The 17,742-nt window shown below is 42.9% G+C and overlaps 1 protein-coding gene across 3 annotated transcripts in view; it reads left to right on the top strand.

The window, feature by feature from the left end:
- CADPS (calcium dependent secretion activator) overlaps positions 1 to 17,742 on the top strand; it is a 431,225-nt gene that overhangs the window by 243,484 nt on the left and 169,999 nt on the right. For all 3 annotated transcript variants that reach the window (XM_063113329.1, XM_063113327.1, XM_063113328.1), the window contains exon 7: positions 11,297 to 11,408. In XM_063113329.1, the coding sequence (XP_062969399.1) occupies positions 11,297 to 11,408 (112 nt within the window). The remainder of the gene's footprint in view (positions 1 to 11,296; positions 11,409 to 17,742) is intronic.

Here is a 17,742-nt window from a genome sequence, read left to right as displayed (position 1 = left end):
ATCTGAAAATTGGTTGGAGGTTGGCTGGTCTATGCCGGGCTCAACTGAGTGGCTCTGCTTCAAGCTGTAGGCCTGGCTGGCCTTGGCTTCTCACTGTAGGTTAGGCTCAGGGCTGTTCCACCTAGTTCATTCTGGGATCCAGGCTGAAGAGACAGCAGCTGCCTGGAAGAAGCTTTGCTCGTGGTGGTAACAGAGGCACAAGAGAGCAAGCCAACCCCTTAAGCACATTTCAAGCCTGGGCTTGCATCACATCTGCTAATGCCCTGTTAGCTGAAGAAAGTCAATGAATAATTTCAAAGTCAAGCTGCAGGGACATATATACTCTGCCCAGAAGGAAGCCAAAGCAAGAAGTCACACAGGACGAACCTAGCACCAAAGGGGCAAGAAGAAAACTCCTCTCTTGGAGAAGGCAGGAAAGAGTGAATCGCACTGAACAATAATCAGACCTACCCCCCTGGGGTCAGGAAATGCGAGTGAAGGAAGAAAAGAGGATTGGGGGCAGAGAAAGTGTTCCAGGCCCTCAGACAAGGGAGTCCAAGAAAATGAGAATGAGTTTTTAGCACTTATCCTTTTGCCATCACTGCCAAAAACTCAAGCCTAAATTCGAGCCTCAATTTTATTTCACCCAGACTATAAAACACAAAAGCCATTGTTTGGAAACACTTGCAAGGTCAGCTCATATCCTGATGTTCAGTTCTAGTGCTGGCACTTGGACTAACTTGTGTATCTTTGAGATGTCACTGAATAATTATCACCACAAACTTCATAGGTAACATTTATGGAGAGCTTACTGAAAACCAAGCTGAAAAGTATTGTCTCATCTAATTCTAACAAAAGAAAGCTAAGAGAGAAGCACTGTAAACATCCATCCCCATTTTGCAGGTAAGAAAATAGAGGCTGCAAGAGATTGAGTCAGCTGCTCAGGATCACTCAGGTAGAAGGTGACATGGCTGAGAGGAACCCAGGCTGCCTGACTCCACAGCTTGCACTTTTACTTCTGTGTTCCCTGGACTGCCCTTTATAAAGAATATACATTGTAGTAAATGCTTCTCTCATTTAATTGGGGGTGGGGGGAAGCAGGGGAACAGATAAGGAACCCTATAAGGTAGTTACTGTTAATGTGCCCATTTAAGAGACATGAAAACTGATACCGGAGAGGCTAATAAATTTGTCTATGATTGTAACACTGTTAGATGATAGATACAGAACAGTCTGACTCCAAAATTCCTCCCCACTATACCAGATTCTGCATTTGTAAATGAGGGACATGGCCGATGTGATCTTCAGGACTTCTTTCCACTCACATTTTGTTGCTCTCTCTCTCCCAGTTTTTTTTCCATTTGGCTCATGCTGTCAGTGGAAGGCAAAGGAGTTTGCAATGCATGTTCTAATTCCCCTGGCCCAGGCCTCCTGACAGCTTTGGCCTAGCTGACTGCAGTGTGGGTTTTGTATACCCTTGAGTCTTCTGGAGGCTGCAAGTTTTCCTAAGGCAGATTCAACTTCTAAAGACGCAGTTAGTCATAGAGTCTCTGGGTTACTTATGGCAATCACAGGTTGCAACCAAAATAACCAGCTCAGGTTACAAAAGCAATTACAGGAAAGCATCCAGTGTTGGAAATTAAATAGAAGTTGATTGGCTGAGTCACAGAGAGGAGAAAATGAATGAATGCATTTCCCACAACCTTTGGAGAGCTCCTTTCTATGTCTGCTGTGCAGTAAGCAGTTCATTTCTCTAAAGATCCTCAGGAATTTGGAATAAACAGATGATTAGAGGAAGGCAGCTAGGTTATAGGGATGCAGAAGAACCTCAGACTGGAAAAACAGAGCTATCATTTCCCATGACAAAATCCTCACCTCCTTTCACAATGATGGGGGACATCTTTGGGCCCCACTGTAAGCTCCGTTTCAGAGAATACAACACTGAGATTCAAATCGTGTGATACGGCGTCATCTCAAAGATTTAGCCTTTGACAGTTCCTCCCCCCCACACCACCCTGTCACTTAGCTCCAACCTCAGAAAATTTAGATTTTCCTGTTGACCACCTATATATATTTCTTATGAGTCAACCTTCAGTGAATAATGCAATCTAAGCTCTTGCAGCTGGATAGGATCTCGAAATATCCAGGCTCTGTTGAATTTCCGGTTTCCAGTCGGGCGCGTGAAGAGCTTGGAAGTCATCATTTCTGTCCTCACAACAAGAAAAGAAGTTGAACAAACTGAAAATCAGCATCTCTTCTTTGATCTGTCAGAGAATTAATGTCACAGGACAAATCGCTGCCTCCCAAACTGGAGAGACAGACAGGCAGATACAGAGAATCACAGCTTCCTGGAGCAGAAGCCCAGCGGTAGAAATTGCTGCCAGAGACGGTGCTAAGTTCCTTTTACCCAGTGCCTCACATTCAGCTTTCAACATAAAATTAGAAGGCATACTAAAAGACAAAAACTGCAGTTTGAAAAGATAGAGCAAGCATCAGAACCAGACTCAGATAGGGCAGAGATGTTGAAATTAACAGATCAGGAATTTGTAACAGCTGATTAATATGTTAAGAGCTCTGATGGAAAAAAGTGGACAGCATGCAAGAACAGATGGGTAATATAAGCAGAGAGAGGAAATTCCAAGAAACACTAGAAACTCTTGTCTTTAGGACAAAAAAAATTAGCCTCCTCCCCTCCCTCCCTTCCCACCCACCCCCACCCCCTTTCGTACAGGGAAGCAAACTGAGACTCTGCCAAGACTTGGCCAAGGTCACATAGCTAGAGAGAGAATAAAGATTGATACATAGGTCTCCTGTATTTCCATGAAGTGTTGTATTTACTATTCCCTCCAGCCTCGACTCAATAAACATTTACTGAATGTTTCCTGTGCACTGAGAACTGAGCTAAACATTGGGATACAACAGTGAGCAAGATGGACTTGGCCCTTGCCCTTATGAAATTTATAGAGTGGAATTTTCCTGCCCTTCCTCTTTAACCATAACAAACAGTATAAGTCTATGGATAATCAAACATTGTTATAATTCACTTTTAATTTAAATCTCATCTCCATATATGTAGATGTGTGTGGAGGAATTCACAATTCAGTGAACTCATTCTTTCAGTAAATGCCTGTTGAGTGCGCCCGTGGGCTAGGCACTGCGCTAAATGCTGGGATACAGTGATGAAGAAAGCAGACACAGATCCCTGCCCTTGTGGAGTTTACATTCCAGCCAAAGGAGACAAAAACAAATAAACGAAAAAAACAAAGAAGTAAATCATACAGGTGATAATTGCTTCTGGGTGAAGTTTTAACTGGCCACCCTATTTAAATATTCCCCCGCCCCTTGCTGGCACTTCCAACTTCCTTTTTCTGCTTTATTTTCCTTCACAGCAATGAGCTGATCTATGAAACATGCAGGAGATATGAAAGATCTGGTGATAAGGCAGATGTGGGGAGAAGAGAAGAAAACAGGGATGACGTCTGGGTGGCTGGCAGTTCCTTTGACTTAGCTGGGAAGACTCACAAGAACAGATGTAAGGGAGAAAAGATCCAGCTGAGGCTGGACATATTCAATTTCAGATTCCTAGAGAGGAGACATTCGAGTGGAAATGTCATCTCTCTGCCTCCCAGACAACCCAATTTCTACAAAGCAAACGCCACATTTATGTAGATAAGAGGTAACTTAGCTTTTCCAGTACACTAAAGGCCCCGAATCATATCCTATCAATTAGTTTGCGTGACTCATGCGGCGGTGGCACAATTGATCCACTCGGAGTAGAATATCACACATTCTGCCTGAAGGGCAAGCCCAAAGATTTTAATGCAGTTGGCTCCAGGCGATTATTAACTTTCCATCTTAGCAACAGGACCACAGCACTTTCATTCCATGAAATGACACTTCTCTCTTGTTAAAGCTCACAGTTAATTTTATGAACCACACCAATTTAACACCCAGCTCACATAAACCATATACCTTGAATAAATGCAAATCCAATCTCTGAGGCATGAATTATGGCCTTATGTTGAGCATTGCCATGACAACTAATGACATCAACTCCCTCCCCCCCCCCCCAGTACCAACCTGCACAAAATCCAATTCTCCAAGGGTCCTTATTTGCCTAACATGGATGTGTTCTTGGCTTACTCACATATGCATTCGTATATATCACTCTGCTGTCAAAGGTTTGCAGTGGATGTTTACTGTCATTTTGGGAGGTATATTCCCTATGTGGCAAATGTTTTTTGTTCGTGGGGGGAAAGTTCTAATGAAAATTACTGTGTGTATTTGATTAGCAACATTTGTTGATAACATATGGTCTAAGGAGGCTTCCACAAATAAGAGGCTTTAAATAGTAAACAGAGATGTGACTGTGATCAAGCAGATGCTCTCCAAACACACAGTACAAAGTTGCTTTACCCATAGATTTGTCTCCGCCCCACCCTGCCCCCAAGCGTATTTCTGTCTTCCATTTTCTCCCCTAGATCAAAGTGTTCACTATCAAAGCAGTGGCACTGTGGAATAGGTTTGGAGAAATAATGTGCTGTAACTTTAAAAGTCATCTCCATGTCCCCCCGCCTCCCGATATGGATTGTCTGCTACTCATGTTTATTATTTGATATTAATAATGATGTAGTGCGACTAAATGAGTCAGCCAGCTCAAGTGAATCTGGAAGCAGCATTTGGACACCACGTGTCTGAAATGCTGTGATGCACAAGCCCAAATTTTCTGATATGCCAAGAGGGCTATAAAGAGCTCCATGAAGAATTTAGAGCAGCAAATTGGATCACCATGGGCTGAGCTGTCCTTGTTAGCACTTGTCTATAGTTTATCTTTGTGGATGTGCATAGGTGAGCATACTTCTAATCTGCTAACAAAAATAAAAGTATTTCCGTTTGGCTGAATAGGCAATTGAACTGTTTTTAACAGAGGTCAATAAACTTTTTCTGTAAAGGACCAGAGAGCAAATATTTTAAGCTTGTTGGCCATATGGTCTCTGTTGCAACTCAACTCTGCCATTGCAGCACAAAAGCAGCCACAGAAAATATGTAAATGAATGAGCATAGCTGTGTTCCAATAAAACTTGAATGATGGACATCGAAATTTGAATTTCATATAATTTTCCTGTGTCACAAATATTCTTCTTTTATTTTCAGCCTTTAAAAAGTCTAAACACCATTCTTAGCTCATGAGCCATGCATAAGTGGCTAGTCAGCCAGGCCTGGCCCATGGGCATTAGTTTACCAACCTCTGGTCTATAATCCTAAAATAAAGACTTAATTTTTTTTAGTGCTTTCTGTGTGCCAGGTATTGACTTGAACACTGTATGTGCAATAGCTTATTGCCTATGTATCCTTCCATCAGCCTTCTGGGATTGGTACTACTTTTATCCCAATTCACAGGTATGAAAGCTGAGGCTCATTCTCACGCATTAGAAATGTTATCATTTCTGCACATGGCATCTCCCCAAGTAAAATGTAATATTTACGAGGGCAGAGCTTATATCTCATTTACCTTTGAATTCACAGCAGCAGCTAAGACAGTGATTTGCACATGTTAGACATTCAGGAAGTGCTTCCTAAATGAAGGGCTAACGACAGATACAATTCCTAAACAGTGGAAGTTAGAGCTGCAGCCAATGCCATATAGCACTTGTAGGTTAGTCAGTTGGACTATTCATCTATCTATTCCCCACTCTCTTGCAAAAAGTGCTTGGTTTGGAAAAGACACACATGTCCCAACACATTCCTTCATATTTGGAGGTGCCACTGCAGGTAATGGCATTCTGTAGTCTGTGGGTATGTACTTGTGGCTGAAAAGACAAAAAGTAATAACATCTTGTTTTATAACTTGGTTGCACTTTCCATCGTTATACCATTGGCAACCACATTGTTTCCAGCCCTTGGCTAACCATTCCTCGACCTTCAAGGATTGTGTCTTGCTCCCCAGAGAGCTGCCGTATGCTGAGTGTCCCCCTCATGCTGCCAGCAGCTGTGTGCACTTCAGAAATTTGGTATGCTCCTAAAAACATCAATTCCTTAAGGAGATAAAGCCCTCAGTCAAAGGAGGCAGTCACACCCTTGGTTATTTCTTGTATCTCATCTCTCCACAATCCCCTGAATTTGGTGACATGTTTATTCTGCATTTGTAACTCCTTCTTAGGTACTAAACAAATATTTATAGTTTGTCAGGCCCCGTGCTTGGTGCACAAAATAGGTTAAAAAAAAAAAAAAAAAAACTTCCTGCCCAAAAGGTTTTCACCACATGGAAATGGAGACAGATACACACACAGATAAGTGTCAGACTACATTATAATACTGTGTTATGAGTTAATGAGAGGCAGTAAAACCCCATAGTTTGATGCATAGGCTTTGAGGTCAGAAGCTCTGGGTTTGAAGCCCAGCTCTGTGATAGCCTAAAATTCTGGCCCAGTTACTTAACCTTCCCAAACCCTGGTTTCCCCATTTATAAAGTGGGGATAATAATGAAATATACCTCCTAGAGCTGTCAAAAGAATTAAATGAGATAACCCATAAAAAGCACTAGCCCAGGGCCTGGCAAACTGTAAGCACTCAAAAATTGGAGGCTATTTTTAACATTTTTATAAAATAGCTATACAGTGTGAGTACAGTGTTAGATAGGATCACAGAAGAGGGACACCTAACCTATTTTTCTTTTATCTGCCTGTGTTCACTTAATCAGTTGACCTTTCCAAACTCTGTTCACAATAAATAATATCAACCTCTGGTCTTTCAAATCAAAGTGCAATTTTGTATTTTCGTTCTGGCAAACTTCTGGGGAGAGGTATTCATGTTAACAGCCACAGTGAATTGCACAGCAAGGGAAAGGACATGGGCAGAGAAAAATGCAACAATGAAAAATAGATTCATTTATCAACATGTGGCCCCTGATAAAAAGCCAAGAGTTTTGATGCTTCCTTCAGTGGCTAATTTCTCTGTGTGGAATATAGCAGTCTGTGACATATATTGAACATATGAAATGAATTCAAAGTTAGAAACCAAAGTGTCCCAGAGTCCAACAGTCTTGAAACAGAACTTTCCCATTGAGTTCCCAAGGTAACATGTTAACCGGGTCAAGACACAAAGGAGTGAATTGGTGGAATGAGTAAGGGAGGCCAGATAACAGCATGGTTAAGAGTTAGGGGTCGGGCTGCCATTTTGTTCCCTGTGTAACCCTGGGCACATTACCTAGCCTCTCTGAGCCTCAGTTTCCTCATCTGTAACTATGGAGGTCATAATTGTAGGTATTTCACAGGAAGGCCAAGAAGGTTTAAGAAGATAAAAGGCATGTATAATTGTGTAACACTTTTGACATAGGAATTTGTGCCTAGTAATTAGTAATCTGAATAAATATTAGCTGCTTTTGTTATTAAGATAGCCAGGTCTCTCCATGGCTAGAAAAAGACAAAGAGTGGGCATTTTTATGACTTTTTTCCCCCAAAGGGGAGAGGGCAGGGTAGGGTGCTGATAATTAAACCTTCTTGATTCTTTTAAGAGTAGGAAGCATTGACAAAAAGAAGCCAGTAGTAGTTTTCACAGAATCCAATGACTGTAGCTAGGAGCAAAATTTCATGTCAACAGCCAGTGGCAGCGAACACCCACTTCATGACCCGTCCTTGGCCCAAGCTAACCAGACAGGGGTGGCATTAATCTCAGAGCTGGCTTTCTGGGCACGTGACCTGTGCAGCTGCACAGGCCCCACACTCAGAAGGAACCCACATTTGGTTAAATGCTCTGCTGGTTAAAATTATAAATTTTATCTTTGAACTTGTATTTGTAAGTGAAGTCCAGTGGAATAATGGAGCATGCATTTGAGCAGGGAGAATACTCAGGAAAAGAAAAACACTTTATATTTTAGTATGTATACTAAGTACATATACATATTTAATGGCACGTCTTTTCTGCTTTTTGAACGAGGAGCACTGACTGCATTTTTACTTTGCACTGGGCCCTGAAAATTGCCAGTGCTGATTAGATTAGGGGACTTCTTTTGGCCTGCTCTACTGAGCCAGGTTACCATTTTAAAATCTGATGAATAAATTGGGATTCAGTAGTGACCTAACAACTTGAGGTGAGCCAAAGGTCATGGTGGAAAGCCAAAAAAAAAAAAAAGCCAGCTGTAGGCCTGGTGGAAAGGAAAAGCAGCCCCGTGTCCAGTTGGATAGGGGTTGTCAGAGCAGCCTCCAGCAGCTTGAATTCTACTCACTGATGGAGTCTCAGAAGCATTGCACGGCCTCATGGTCTGAATTACGCTATGCACCTTATGAGCTAAGCATCCTTGGATAGCCGCAGGGGTGCAGGCAGACTGGGTTAGTGCTCACTAAGCAGGCCAGGAATTCCTACACACCAGGCCCAAGGACAGCATCATGGGGACACAGTGTGGGGTACACCCAGGGCTCTGAGCTCAAGGTCTCTTTGTGGCTTTATGTTAAAGCTTCTCATTTCAGAACTCTTTTGTTTTCCGCAAGAATCTTTCTCATCCCCATGGCCAAGTATGATGAATGCCCGAAGAAATTAATAGCACAGTTAATCATAAGTAATAATTAATGGTCATGTTTTTGCCAGTGTTGCTAATCACATATAATGCTTGTTATGGATAATTATGACATAATAGGATCAAGAGCTTGTAAAGTAGGAAGTAAGAGATTTGGGTTCTAGTCTACCTTATCACAGTTTACTGGAATAAAATCAGCAGGATCTTGAGTTTCTCCTAGTTTTCTCATCTATGGGATGATGACCGTATAACTGGTTTGCTATTTGCCTTGTACAGTAGGAGGAAAATGCCCATCTTGCTTCCCTCATGCAAGGGTCAGACACTTAGTAGGTGCTTGACAAATTTGTGTTGGATGGATGGCATGAAATATAAGTTATCACAATTACTAGAATACATCTTCTTATTTGGGGGACGGGAAGGTAGCCAAAACTTGTTGGGTTCTCAGCCTGGTCCAAGACTGCAGCTGTTTACTCTTTATACCAACTCTGTGAAATAGCTTATTTTATAGCTGATGAAATTGAGGTACAAAAGCATTAATGAATTTGCCCCAAATCCCATGGTTGGTAAGTGACTAACCCAGGATTTGAACTAAAGATGTCTGGTTCAAAACCCCCTGCCTTGTAACGTCACCTCTGCTGTGACAAAAATTCCCCTATCTTAGAGGTTGACTGCAGTTGCTGATGACCACAGTTAGGAGTTTCTATCTGCACATATAACATTCATTTCGCTGCTGTGTTTGAAACTTTCTGTTCTGTCTTGTGCCCTCCTCCATATCCTTTCCCTTTCTCTGTTATGACTGTTGTGCTTTCTCAATGGTTTTCATGCACTTAGACTCCTATAGACCTGGGTCCCCCTCATTCTAATTGTTCTGGTGCTCTTTTGCCAGCTCTGTCTACATTCCCTGTGTCTTTGAGTTTAGTTAACGGGATTTATTTGATTGAGTGCCACAGTGAAGGCTAGACGTTAGGTTTCCATAATTTACAAAATACGAAATATAAGCAGCCAGCAAACATAGGGTAAAACATTCAAGCCCACTAGTGGTCACAGACATACCCATGAAAACAACAATGACAAAATAGGCCAAAAGGAAAAGTGAATAATGCTTCACAGATCAAGCAAGGACACCCTGTGATTGACACTCTCATTCCCTCATGGTAGGAGGATAGAGTGGCTGACTTTGTGGAAAGCATTTTTGGAACAGGTATCTCAAGTCTTAAAAGTCTTCACTGATGAGCACAGTTGGCAACATTGAAAGAGCTCTAAATATTTGTTGATGAATGAAGAAATGATCTCTCATATAGGTCTCTATCCCAAGGAAATAATCAGATGAAATCAAAAATTAATGTCAATGAAATCAAAAATTAATGTCTATTAAATAATAGAACAATGGTCAAATAAATTATGATGCATCCATAAGATGCTATATTATAGAGTCTTTAAAAGTCATATTTTAATGAATATTTTACAATATGGAAATATGTCATCATGTAAGCCAAAATGAAAAAATATCCCTGTGCAAAAGTATATCTATGCTGTTTCCTAGCTCTGTGAAAGAACATATATTTGTCATAATTTTTTTATTCAACAAGTATTTATTATTGTTTACCTGTGAAGAAATGTGCAAAGTTCTGGGTATGCAATATAAACAAAACACACACAGTCCCTGCATTCACAGAGCTTACAGCATATTAGGAAATTCTGCTGTTAAATAATCTCACAAACAAATCAATAATTACAAATCCAATGATTGCTAGGATGCAAAATTATACAGTATGCTGAAGATAGTTCAGTACTGTAATCCAACTGGGACATTAAGGTGAAGTGTGGGGTGGGGAGAAACATTGCCAATAGAGGGAACCATGAGTGAAACAGGCCTGAGTTGGCAGAATCAGGAGGCCCATGAGACTGGAACAGATGAATGGGAGACAACAGCACGGGGTCTGGATGGCACCAAGTACAATGAACATGTAGTGGAAGGGTTTAGGGAAGAGGCTTAATGCAAACCATTAACACTTCCAGAAGATGTGTTTGTAGATACAGAATGGGTGGAGAGGGATTCTCTGTAAGAAACATGGTGCATGAATAAGGAGACCACATCTGAGGGGCCCATAAGGGTTCATGTGAGCCAAACCTGACACTCTACCCGGATGCTGGGTAAGCCAGGCTCTCCTCCAGGGAGATCTGAGACTCAAATATCCACAAACCATGAGCAGAGAATGGCATCTCCCACATCCACATCCTTCTACCTTCTAATCCTTCTTTGACTTTGACAGGGCAGAGTGCCACTCATTCCTTTATACAGCTCGTCTTTGCATGCCAGTGGAAACGGGGCTCCCCACCTCCCCACCTCCCCACCTCCCCACCACTACTGCTAAAATCTCTTTTTAAAGTTGCATGTTGGCTTAAACCAAATGAAGCCCCATCTCAAAATCTACAACTGCAGTTTCCAAGAACTAAAGATTCGAAGGATAAAAGCAAACATGAATGGTTGTCCTGGAATCATTTGTAGGTATAGCAAATACATGAGGGAAAGTTCTCACCAGCTTGATTTAATGCTAATTCCAAGCGATTCCTTACAGTGCTCTGTGAAGACCTGTGGCAACTTTCTGAGCATCTGTCTTTCATTTGCCTAACAAGTTAATTAACACTTTTTGTCACTCTGGCAGCTTTGGAAGAAAGGGGAGGGGGATGTGACAGCCAGTGCTACCTCGGGTTAACCCTGCCTTCACCCAGACCTGGGGAAGACAGGAAGTTTAGTGTTGTCAAGGCGGATAAGTCCATCCTGACCTCTGATTCTGTCTGCAGCTGGGGCACCCAGGGTGACTTCTCCACAACCCACGCACTGCCCGCTGTGAAGGTGAAGCTGTTCACAGAGAGCACAGGCGTCCTGGCCTTGGAGGACAAGGAGCTCGGGCGGGTAAGCTCTCCCCATCACAAGGAGTACCCAACAGAACTCCAGAGAGTGGGTGTCTGCAGCTGGGTCCCCAAGTGCATGGGTCACCAAAAGGAAGCATTGCCAAGTGCTGAAGGGCCCAGCTTTGAAGTTTAAATCCCGGGCTCCACTCTGTGTGACCTTGGGAAAGTCTCTCAACCTCTCTGAGCCTCAGGTTCTCCTCTACCAACCTGGACTAACAAGAGTGTTCACTGCAGAAGACAGAGCAGGGATTCTCTGCATCATCAGACCCCAACACCCTTTATAGCAAAGATTTGTAGTGCCCTTTACTGTCTTGAAGTGAAATTCTTAGATAATTTAACTACCTGCTCACCTAACAATGACAATCAACAGAATGACATAAAAGAGAAAGAAAAGGAAATCAATTAATCATACAAAATAATTTTAAGATAAATACTTAAGACCTAAAGAAGTAGTGCTTTGCTTACTTCGATATGGAGACTCATCATGAAGGTGACAGCTACAGGATCCACTGTGGAGGTGTGCTAGTTTAGGGACTCAAAATCCTGAGTACCAGTAAACTGATTTACTGAAATGGTCAGCAACTCTTTGTACAGTTTCCTTGATTTCCCTGGAAATATGCCAGAAATACTTAAATTTTAAATATAAGACAGAGTTAGGATCTGGACTCAGTTCATTATAAGCAGGTTTGTCACTTCCATTCATACCCAGTGGGAATATTCAAAAGTCAGATGGGATGTAGTTCGATTCCTCACTGGGGAGGATCCTCTCTCTCCTTGTAGGATGTTTAGCATCCCTGGCCCCCACCCATTTAATGCCAACAGAGACCAACGCCAATTATTTTGTCAATCAAAATGTTCTCAAAAATTCTGAAACACCCCTGAGGCGTGGTACCAACCCCCTGGAGAACCACTGAGATAAGAGAGACATTTCTCCTTGCATCTCAGCTATTGACTCTGCACCAAGCAGCCAGAAGTATCTTCACAAGTTGGATTTGTCACTTGCTTGCTTAATTTGCTTCCACGATCCCACATAATGCTTATAATACAATCTGAAAACAAAGACTTGTGTGACAGGCCCACCTCTTCAGCCTCGTCTGCTGCATGTTGCCCTCATCCACTGTGCACCCCTCCGTGGGCCAACTTCCGGTCCCTCAAATAAACCAAGTTCTTTCCCTCCTTAGGGGGCTGTCTCTCTCCCTAGAGTACTGTCCCCACCTCCCATCTCTTCAAAAGACATAAATGGCTTCTGTGCATAAATGCCATCTCCCTTTCCTGACTGCCCATCCTCCTTCATTCATGATCTCAGCCCTATTCACATCCTCTCCAATGAGAAAAAGAAGGGGGAATTGATAAAATGCCGGCTTCTGTCTCCCTCATTGGACTGTGGGAGAGGCTGCGTGGGGTTCCATGGGGCTAGACACGTTGTTTACTACCTTATACCCAAAGCCCAGCACACACTTTCAATAAATATTATGTTATAACAATTGAATGCATAATCCCTCCTGAAAGCTGTGTGACCTTAGACAAGACATTTAACTTCTCTGAGCCTCTGATATGTCATCTATAGAATAGCAAGAGACCACCCTCAGACAAGCACAAAGGCACACACACCCAACAATGCCCGCAAAACTCACTTCCATGCTTTCCTTTTTTCTTCCTTTTTTTTCCCACTTCCCCAATCTGGCTTTTATCTGTAGAATTAACCAAGAATCATGTTACTAGGATGTAGACTACAGATGGAAGTAAAACAAAAAGCAAATAAGGCTAATAGCAAAAACAATATCCCTCCCCAGAAAAGGGGCAACTGGGGAATGAAAGTAAAGAAGTTGGCTGTTTTCTTTGAGAAACGACAGATACTCATTTCTGTCCCTAGGGAAAGAGAGACATACACAGGGTGAAGTAGCCTGCCTTCTATTTTTCTTCAAACATTTTTTTCCATGAACGCAGATGTTAGGAAGACCCAGTTATGTTAGTGTTCAAAGAGACAAGTGTAACTGACCAGGCCGGCAATGCTCAACCTGGGTTCTTGGATGGGCTTCACGGAACCCAGGATCCCTGTGAAATCGTTTCCAAATGTGTGTGTGTGTGAGCATATATGCATTTTTCTGGACTGGCTAGTCCAAAGGATTCACTGGCTTCTCAAAGCCGTTTCCAGTCAGAAAAGTTAAAACCACTGGGCAATTCGAACTCTTTATCTTATAGACGAGAAAGCTGATTCCCGTGGAAGGCAGGAGACTTCCCCAGAGCCACACAGTTAGGCAGGGGCCTGTGCGTCCCACACTTACCACTGGCCAGGCCACTGTGCTGAGGCCTTTGTGTGCACCCCCCACTGATCCTTCAAGACAACTGGCTGAGGCAAGCACAGGTGTTACCTCTGCACACAGAGGAGCATACTGAGGTCCAGAGCATTAAGCAACTCACCAGGAATTATGTCTACTCACCTCCAGGACTGTTTTCACTGCAGCACATTGTCCCTATGCAAAAATAAAACCTTGGGCTCTGCTGTGGTGGTGAAGGCCACGAACTTGCCACATCCCCACACAGCCACTCATTTCTTAGTGATTCCATCTTAGTTTACTCTTCCTTCATGCCAAAGAAACTTCCCAATCGTGGCAGTGGAGCTGCCTGCCTGGCCCGTGTGCTGGCCCAGCACCCTCCGCTGGCAGCACCTCCCCAGGCAGCAGCTGGGTGACCCCACAGTGCAGTCTTTTTTAAAAGTGAAGCCCTGAACCCCACCAGAGAGCGTTTCTATGCTCTAATTCTTCCCAAGCTTTGCAGAGTTTGGAATCCTGGTGCTACGTTCATTCATTCAACCATTTTTAGTCTGTTTCATTTGTATTATGTTTCATTTTTACTAATGATTTTAACTGAAAAATAATTCATGTACATTGTAGAAAAATAACTAAAATGGATCTATAGTGAAAACTAATGATCTCTTCTACCTTACCCTGGTATCCCTTCCCAGAGAAAAATCTTGTTTTTGATTGATGGTGTATCCTTCCCAAAATATTCTATGCATGGACAAGCATAGCATATATAAGCATATGTATATATATTCCTCTTTAAAAAAAAAAAGTACAACTATAAGTTACTGAATACATACTGCTCTACACATTGCTTGAAATATCAGTATACATGGAGATTAGCCCATATCAGCCCATACTGACATGTCTCCTTTTTACAGAGCTGCATAGTATTCCATTGTGTAGATATATCATATTTTATTTAACATGTCCTGTATTGAATTTTTAGAATATTTCATCTTTGACTGCAGAAACAAGGCTTCGGTAAATCACCTTGAATTTATTTCTTTGCATATGTGTTTATACCTGTAGGTTAAATTTTAAAATATACATGTATATTTTGCTGACTGAAATTTGAATTTTGATAGGTACTGCCAAATTTTCCCCTAAAGAACATACACCAATTTGTACTTCCACAAGAGGCAAGAGAGAGAGCTGTTTCCTCATGCCATTTTCAATACTGAAATATTATCAAACTTTTATTCAATGGACGTGATTGTGGGCCCACTGTGTCCAATCATTTTTGCTGTACACAGAGCAGAAGGAATAGTGACAGGCAAAAGCCCTCGACCTTGCAAACCTTAAAAGGCACAGACATCAAACCTGAAATTATAGTGCAGTATGGTAAGTGCTCTGCTGGAGAAAGGACACTTGGGAAGCAAGCACACAGCAAAAGGGCAGAACGCAGCCTGAGAGGCAGAGATACAAGGAGGCAGGGAAAGATATATAGGCTAAGTCTTGAAGGGGATTAGCCAGGTAAAGGCCCAGGGTAAAGCATTGCCCGAGCAGGTCCTGCCTGTGTGCCCAGGTAACTAAGGGAAGCTGTGGCTGGCTGGAGTGCAGCCTGCTGCAGGGGGTGGGTTGTGAATGCCACGTCAGCATCCCCACATCAAAGCACAGCACACATGGGCCTTGGCTGAGATGACAGAGTGCTTGATTAGCAGCCTGGAATGTCCAGATGAGGTGTTTGGTCTGCTCGGGGCTCATGTGCACCTGGAAGGACCCTCATAATTCAGAGGGGTTGACATATACAAAGGAGTTGTCAGCCCATCCAGGGCATGGCAGTGTGGGGACAAAGATGGAAGAGAACTGCGGTGACCTCATCTCTCCATGCACCCTGGAGAGGAGGTCTCCCCAGCACTCAAACCACGTGGAGGAAGAAGTCTTTGTGGAGTGGCCAGTAATGAGCTGCGGCCATTTGCTTGGGAATGGACACCATATTGCCAGTGGGAAACACGCCCAGAGCCCATATGGTGGGAGGCCTGTTAACGAGCTCCGGGTGCCCGGAGTGCTGCTCCTGCTTTGATTTTTGCCAAACAGGCAGGAGCAGAAGGAAGATGAGGGCTTTTCCTGCTGCTGTGCAGGCCCTGGCTGGGGCTTCTCTTACCAGCTCCTCCCAACATGCTTCCCAGCCCCTCACGCCCCTTCGTCTCTTAAGCTCAGGCCAGAGGGTCAGCTTCACTGGGACCCGCGGCTCCTTCCTCCCCATCTCCCAGAGGGTCGGGCCTCAGGATGTGGAATGTGCTACGCAGTGACATGTGGGAACGGGCAGTTCCGTGAGAGAAGGAAGAGGTCTCCATGATCCAGCAACTTATTCATTTACTTCCGTCCATTCTACGACACGTTGCAGTTCGCTGGTGGCAGTCAACTGCATCTGTGCATTTTATGACATAGTTTTAACTACATTAACCCTTGCAAGATGAACAAATGGCCTACCAAGATGATTGCTGAGAGCTCTGATTTGAAGGTAACACTCCTACTGCGAGCCTGGCAAGCAATGGGAAAGTGGTAGAGGTGACACCTGACTTATACAATGCCCTGTCACCTGCATCAGGAGGTAAACACAATGCCACTGCCATCAGATAGGACGAGACATCAGTCAAGATGCTATGAAGTCATTCAGGAGACTGCTTGAACTACAGGTTTACATCTAATGTCATTAACAATGCACCTTGCCTGAAATTTATATAGTACCTTAAAATATAGCTAATAATAAGACACAGCTCCCATAATTAGCAAGGTGTTTGAAAACATAGGCTGTTTTTTTTTAATCTTTAGTCCATCTTTTTAAAACTTCTATATTTGTATGTATTTTAGGAGATATGTAATAAGGCAATACATTAATACAAAGTAAATACATATCATGGAAAACGTTAGCATATGGATACTGGGCTAATTGTTCAAAAATATTTTACTGAAGTAGGGCATGATCAAAACACTTTGGCAGCCTCTCATCTGAAATATCAGGCCTTCCTGTATTTCAGTAATGTCTTAACACATTGGGAAGACCGGAATGTTGTGTTTAGCAAGAATATATAAATTTTCTATTATCAGAGAGGAAATTTATTAGGGAAAAAAAAAAAAAGGTCAGGCCCAGGATCAGGAAGGATGAAGAACTGGCAAAATGAGGCATGACAAAGTGAGCTGACTTTTTTTTTTTCTGCCACAGCCTCTTACTCTTCTCAAGGTGCTTTTCCACGATCACACAGAAAGCCCTGTGTCACTACCCTCCAAACATGTGCCACAGCTGCAGGACTGTAGAGAAGCTGATACAGCAGCGAGAAGGCCAGTGTCCACCCTGGAGACTCTGGGCCCCTCTAGCTCCCTCCAGAGGAGAAAGATGCCCAGGAAAGGAGCCTGACTTCCCTGCACCTGGAGAAAATAGATGCTTTGAAAACAGCCAAAGCAACATGCAAGAAACCAGGGCACACAGCCATCGCAGACGCAAATCTTAGCAAGCCCAGCTTTTGTTGTGCTATATTTAGTTCATGTTCCCTTAGGTTAGAGGATTTTCCAAATATTTCACTTCTCCCTGAGCACAGTTCCCTAGACCTCATGTGGCTCTTGAGAACTCTTTCATCGCAAAATGGAAAAGTAGATTTACTGAGTTATCCACTTCTTGCTTCACTCCCAGCATCTGAGACCATAAAAATTGGTGCAGAAGGATCCAAATCTAAGTGCCATCGGTGAAGCACGCGAGTGAAAGGCATCTTCTATGGGTTGGTCCTTCTTCCAGCTCTGGGTCCCTTCTTCCATGCCAGGGCAGGGTTGGATGTCGTGTGATAAGATTTCCAGTCCAGGTGGAATCGGGTTGAAATGTGTGACTTGAAGCAGGTTCCTTCCCTTCTCCAAGTCTCACATTTCTCATCCATCCAATGAGGTCCCTTCATTTTCCCCTGCAGCCTTTGAGGAATGCTTTCTCTTGAAATAATGAAAGAAATCCTAAAAAATAGAAAAAAGAGTGGACTAGAAGTGTTCTCCAATATGTAGGGATACGTCTTCCTTTCATCCATCCATCCTCTTATATGAAGA

Source organism: Cynocephalus volans, chromosome 11 (genome assembly GCF_027409185.1).
Source record: "Cynocephalus volans isolate mCynVol1 chromosome 11, mCynVol1.pri, whole genome shotgun sequence".
In the NCBI taxonomy this organism is placed as follows: Eukaryota; Metazoa; Chordata; class Mammalia; order Dermoptera; family Cynocephalidae; genus Cynocephalus; species Cynocephalus volans.
This window is presented reverse-complemented; position numbering and strand designations above follow the sequence as displayed.